The 6,731-nt window shown below is 43.1% G+C and overlaps 1 protein-coding gene across 1 annotated transcript in view; it reads right to left on the bottom strand.

Moving 5' to 3' along the window:
* Positions 1 to 2,583: 2,583 nt before the first annotated feature.
* Positions 2,584 to 6,731, bottom strand: part of TTF2 (transcription termination factor, RNA polymerase II) — a 23,975-nt gene continuing 19,827 nt past the window's right edge. The window contains exons 20-22 of the mRNA XM_009330637.1: positions 4,417 to 4,499; positions 3,775 to 3,849; positions 2,584 to 2,957 (exon numbers count right to left, since the gene is read on the bottom strand). Coding sequence (XP_009328912.1) covers positions 2,813 to 2,957; positions 3,775 to 3,849; positions 4,417 to 4,499 — 303 coding nt within the window. The 3' untranslated portion in view covers positions 2,584 to 2,812. The remainder of the gene's footprint in view (positions 2,958 to 3,774; positions 3,850 to 4,416; positions 4,500 to 6,731) is intronic.

Below are 6,731 nucleotides of genomic sequence, written 5' to 3'. Positions count from 1 at the left end.
GGGGGCCCCCGACCCGAGCACCCCGCCCGCCGGCTGCCTTTACGAGCAGACACCGAGGACACGCTCTTTTTTCCGGCACCTGAACGAGAGAGGGAGCACCTCACGTAGAGGCAGCAGCAGGAGGGGGCAGAGGAAGCTACTGCTGTAGGACGAGGGTTAGGGAAGGGGGATGCCGTGGTGGCACACCTTCCCAGCTCTCCATTACTGCCTCCAGCGTTTGCTCTGCGTCCAGGCCCTTCGGTATATAAACTGCCCCACGGAAACACCGCCCTTAAACACCACTTAGCACCATGAGATGCTATTCTGTCACGCCAGCAGTGACCGCAGGTGAATGCTACTCTCGGTCCTCTCCAAGAGGCCGCAGGATACTGCCAAGTCTCACAGGAGACACCAGGCACCGCGGCCTCGCTCACTCCCATCCACTAATTCTGAGCAGGTGGCAGTGGGGTTCTGCTTTACTTCTAACAGACCTGTAAAAAATGATTTCAGGATAGTCGGAGGCAAAGGGAGACTGCTTTTTGACAAAGGAGTAGAAAAAGAACCCCCGATCTTCTTAACGTTAAGTGTCATAGTGAAGTTTCTTTTCTGTAAAGAAAAGAAGGCCCTAATCTTTTTTGTGTTGCAGTGAGGTGCAAATACCTGGTTACGCATGGGCTAGCGTTATTTAGCAGTATTTTGAGATACATTTTTGCTCGGTTCTGAAGATAGTGCAAACCAAAGTCAAACAAAACCCACCGCTCCCCCCTCCCCCTACATTCCTTTAAAAAATTGACCTTGAATACCAAAACCACCTATTCTTCATTCACTTCTCTTAGCTGCATTAACTTGCCAGTTCAGAAGACAGTATCTAAGAGGTACGTGCTAGACCTTCAGCTTCAGAATTTCTCTGAACGAAGCTGAATGTCACTCCATAGCCCATTGGTTATCTGGGTTTCCTAAGAAAGGCTGTAAGCCCTTTCCTTGAGAGAACTTCATACAAACAGAAAAAGCAATTCCTCCCCGTGGCAATATCCGATACACCTAACAGCGATACTGCACTGAGGCTACAGTTACGTTCAACCAAAGGAAGGCACACAGAATGAAGGGTTAATGCGTACAAGAGATCGATTTAAACTGTATTTAGTAATACACCTTAATGAGGGAAACCTGCCAGGCTAACAGGAGCTCCAAGGAAAGGGGGAGATCATCAGACCAGAGCGCACACGAACTCCAGAGAAGAAACTATAACCCAAATTCTGCTCATGTAAATGTCCAAAACAAAATAAAGTAATTTTGGAAAGTTAGTCCATGGCTTCCTGTTTTGTGGAAGAGAACAGATGTTGAGATATGTTTTCCAGAAAACCAGCGTAGCAAGGCAAATGAGCAGCGTGCTATGTTCCCCAAACTGAGATTATGGTTAAATTGCCCAAGTTGCACAGCCTTCCTTGGCTCCCAGAGCTTTTCAAGACACTTCCACCATGGTTGAATTTATGGACATATGCACACAAAACCCCCAAATTACTATTTTTGTGCCCCCAGCCCCTGTATCTGTGCAATGAATTGGAATAATCCCACATCTTCACTTGCACATCATGTCAAGGCAGGTTAAGAGGAAAGACGAACACAGCCGTATCATACTCCACCAGGACACTGTTGTACTAACAGGAACCACGGATCTGCAAACAGCGCTCTCCACTCAAAAGGCTACCAAATGCTATTGTCTTATTCCACGGGGAACGACGATACAGGAACCAACATCTAGTTTCTTATCCGCACTCTTAACTTGTCGTGCTTTACCACTTAGCATTAGAAATAAACTCTTCAAAGGCCCTCATTTGGTATGGTACTTACGGGAACTGTGCCAAATCCCAGAGAAATGGCGTAATCAGTAGAAAACCAGAATGTGCAGTGGACATGGCCAGGGACACAGCAGAGGGAGATGGAAGCAGGGAAGATGCACTACCAATAAAGAAATATTTGCCTAGAAACTTCACTCACCTGCACATACCACTTCTGATAGGAGGGAGAAAAAAAGCCATTAATCAAGGACTTGCAACTCAACTACTATTAAAAAATGGAAGCATCTTCTAAGGAAGAATAGCCTACACATTAAAAGGTTTGCACTAAGGAAACCTTACGCTATTTAATACTCAGAAGAAAAACACACCACCACCACAACAACCAGGAATGCAGGTTCTGCTTCATAGGAACATAACAGAAATCTGCTTCCCTGCTTGAATAAATACTTTGAGCAGGGTAGAAAAATGCTTCTTCACTTAGGTATAAAAAGTCCTCCTAAGGAACAAAAGAGAAAATGAAGTATTCCTCTAAGTCCTTCCTTAATTATGTTACTTATACATTCTAAAGTTTCTATCTCATCTTATAGCATCGTGCTCAAAATTTTTTTTTTTGCTTCCTTCATGCCCACCCAACCTCACCACTCAACCTCTGAACTTTCCTACCTCACGCTTGTCTCTCTGGTTCTTGTTTCACTTATGCCTGTGCTTCTCCTGTCCTGAAGAGGAAAGAAAGTTTTCTAACTAAAAAGCGTATGTAGGAAACCAAGAAACAAGCAAATATTTGTTTTTAATATTTACTCAAAAGTGTTTTAAAACAATAGCTTAATTTATAACTTTATTAACCTTTGGATACACGATCTAATTTCAGTATTAAAACAAATTCCTGAAGTTGGTAACTGCTCTTCCTGGAACAGTTACAAAAATGTAGGGTTTTGTTCAAAATAAATGACCACCTTAAAACAGGAGTCCTTTGTTGAAGTCTGCAGTTACTTGTAGGTATAAAATCGCTTTCTGTTGTGTATTTTAAAGGATAATTAGATGCCGAAGAGAACTTTGAGGTCAGCCAGAGTGAGCTTAGTGAAGGTCTCCCCTTTGCCTGACAGCACCTGCTGGGCGAGAACTTTCTTCCTCCTCTGGAGCTGTACGATCTTTTCTTCTACTGTTCCTTCGCAGACAAACCTAAAAAAGCCAAAGCCACATCATCTCAGCTGCTAACAAAAGATGTCAGCATTACATAAGCACTTCCCCAGTAAAATTCCAAAGTCTCGTCTCACTTAAAAATTAACAGCCTATTATGTGACTGACAAAACATAACTTTGCACAGAAAATAGCTGTTCTCATATCCAGATATTATATCATTTCAAATAAAAGTCTGATGCACTTTAGGCCTCAACTTTGGTCATCTGAAGCAATAGTAATTCTGTGACAAAATCCTGTAGTGATTGCTTGATAACTGATGGCACCTATTATACTAAAAGCATCGTACACAAAATAGTATTTTAGATTCCAGTTGCTTTGAATTTGCTGTGCCTTTACAATAACTAAGCTAGCCTTTTAGTACCTACGGTTACAGATGCTTTTTCTAAAAGCCAACTTTGCCACTTATTAGAAGCGCTCCATATGTTCACGTTAGTGATATTAGGAAGGTCCAGGCTTAGGGAGCACAGTGAAAAATCTCCACTCAACAAGAGAAGAGAAATGGCTTAGTACCTGAATTGTTCTCAGGAATGAACAGGACATTCCCACTAAACCACAGGGTTGAAAAACAATAAACCACTGCTAGCTATCAGGACAGCAACATGCAGGCAAGTGCCACATAGAAACACGTTCATGTGGTCTCTTCATCTCAGCGCCCAAGCCCCAATCGCACCGTCAAGACCTTGTGCCTAGCTTTAAGTAAAGAAACAAGCCTCAAACCAAGGCCTTGTCTCACCAACTAGAGCCAGACAGCACATGAGCAGCAACAGCCTCATTTACTGCTAAGGAAAATCCTGACCTGTGTATCACAACATCCTTCTGCTGCCCCACTCGGTAAATGCGGTCACATGCCTGGTCCTCGAGAGCAGGATTCCTGCAAGGAAAAAAAAAAAGCTTAAGGGCTTATGTTTAGGAATATCTGAAATATCGAAGCCTCTGTGCTTGCCTCATTTGTCTGCCTCCAGAGCATCCTGTGTTCTTCCTCTGTAGAACTAAAACTGCTCCCAGGTTACCTTAGGTTTACTAGCTTGATCACCAATATTCATCGGACCAGATTTCCCTTTGCCCTTGGGTAGAACTATGCTACAACTCCACGCAAAGTCAGCTGTGTGAATTAGACCACTGTTCCACGTAGCCCCATATTTCTGGCCAATAGTTAGTACTCACAGAAAGCCGAGTAGCTGGTGAGGAGAGTGAAGCAGAATTTTTTTACCCCCACAGAACTGTATTTCATGGTGGTGAGCACTGGACTGACAAATCAGAGTGTCTTGGAAGAAGGCTGTAGTAAAAACACTTTTCTACAACTAATCATTAGCCCTTACTCTCAGCTAAACACTTCCCTCTTAACCCAGTTATATCAGAAGTCACAATACATGTGGCGAGAAAGAAAACAGCATGCCCTACATACATCCTCTGAGATGGAACTTTTATTTCTCTTTACCAGTGCATGTCAAGGAGAAAGAGGTGGTTTCCTCCAGTCAAGTTCAGGCCAATGCCTCCAGCCAGCAACGAGACCAACATTACCTTCAAAGGCCAAAAGAGAGTTAAATTCAGGAGCCTGTTTCCAGAAAATGAAAGCTTCATATACTCCACATATTAATTTGAACTGAAGGATCTGTTTATCATATTTATACTACATGTGTATATTTATTATGCATTTGGGAGCCTGCCAGATGCTACTTGATAACGCACAGAAGCCTGGACATGGAAGTTATGGCTCAGAGAGGCCATTCCATATACCATTCCACATGTATTACCCCTAGTTTTTAGAGACTAGAGAAAGGACTGAGAAGTTCAGGCTCTCTCCATGTCCCACGCAAATGACCAGCCTCTCTGACGGCAGCCTGTTGCCAACAATGGGAGCAACAGCACCAACTCTGAATTAACAATAATTATTACTTAAACACAGGCAACTGGACTGAAGTGGCCTGCTACTCCTTTCATTTTGTTTCCACATAACCTAGTATTTAGAAAAAGATGAGTAGCTGAGGAGGAAAGGGGATATAGCAGATGGTCAATTTAGAGAAGATTTCTTGTACAGCAGGAAAAGAACTCAATTAAGGACAGAGACACTTGCTATATATATTTACTACTCAATTTCATGGTATGGTACCTTAAAACCCTGATCTTGTTTAAGGGGTGAGCTATTCATATAGCTGGCAGAAATCTTCCTTTGTTTAAGTTCAAAGCTAGAAGGAGAAATATCTGTTTTGTAGATAGCAGCTCGTTCAAGAAATCCAGCAAAGAAAAACTAAGGCACCACATTCTCCCCTTCCAGTCACAGATCCACCCTCAGGGGACACAGCCTTGTCCTGCCTCAATCGCAGGAACGTCAGTGTTCAGATGAAAATGTACTAGTATGAACAATGAATTTGGATTCAGACTTCTTTAGTCACCTGGCAAGCTTCCTTGCCTTCGCCAAAATTTCAGATTAGACACTAGAAGAGCCAAAACACTGTAGGTAATCAGGATTTCTGTCCTGGTTTCAGCTGGGATAGAGTTAATTTTCATCCTAGTAGCTAGTACAGTGCTGTGTTTTGGATTTAGCATGAGAATAATGTGGTAACACACTGGTGTTTTAGTATAAACACTGCTTAGCAACAACTAAGTCAAGGACTTTTCAGCCTCCCATACTCTGCAAGTGAGGAGGGAGCATAGCCAGGACAGCTGACCCAAACTAGCCAAAGGGATATTCCATACCATACGACGTCATGCTCAGTGTATAAGCTGGGGGGAGTTGGCCAGGGGGCAGCCACCACTGCTTGGGGACCGGCTGGGTGTCAGTGGGCAGGTGGTGGTGAGTGGTCGCATCACTTGTTTTTCCTGCATCTTGTTTCTCTCTCTGTTATTGTTTTCCTTTTCATTGCAATTTATTATTATTATTATATTTCAATTATTAAACTGTTCTTATCTCAACCCACGAGTTTTCTTACTTTTGCTCTTCTGATTCTCTCCCCCATCCCACCAGGGGGCGGGGCGGGAAGGGTGAGCGAGCAGCTGTGTGGTGCTCAGTTACTGATTGGGGTTAAACCACAATTTCAAAAAACACCTCAAAAATGAAAGAAGTCACAGAGAGGTCACCTGATTTTGGAAGTGTGCAACACTGACTTCTCTCACCCCAAGCCCAATCTTCCTATCCTTATACTGGGGTGAGATAAGCTCTTGTTAATTTTAGCCTCATTCACACATTCAGCTGTCATTCTCTCTTCTCAAAAGGATTAGTCTGGCACAAAGTATCTAGTGTGCTGGAAAACAATAAGAAAGTCTTACAGGTTCCTTGGCAAGTGGGTGATATAAAGAAAGAGACATCTTCCAACACAGTGACATGAGCTGGAAACAACCAACCTGCTCCGAATAGAGCTAACTGGCCCCATATCTTCCACAATACTCTGTGGCAAAAATATCTTTGAACACGCCTTTGAAGATTGGACACGAGGAAAAATTTCTTTACTGAAAGAGTGGTTAAACATTGGAACAGGCTGCCCAGGGAAGTGGTTGAGTCACCACCCCTGGAGGTATTTAAAAGACATGTAGATGAGGCGCTTAGGGACATGGTTTAGTGGGCATGGTGGTGTTGGGTTGACGGTTGGACTCGATGATCTTAGAGGTCTTTTCCAACCTTCATGATTCTATTTGGACAACCTTTGAAGTAGTTTTGGAGTCAGATGACCTCAGTGCAGAAGGTTAACATCAAAAGGAGCTTTTTAGCAGCTGCTCCTGCCCATGATAAGATATAAATTTTTTTTTACAGCTACC

This window comes from Pygoscelis adeliae, unplaced genomic scaffold (assembly GCF_000699105.1).
Source record: "Pygoscelis adeliae isolate BGI_AS28 unplaced genomic scaffold, ASM69910v1 Scaffold120, whole genome shotgun sequence".
NCBI classification, from domain to species: Eukaryota; Metazoa; Chordata; class Aves; order Sphenisciformes; family Spheniscidae; genus Pygoscelis; species Pygoscelis adeliae.
This window is presented reverse-complemented; position numbering and strand designations above follow the sequence as displayed.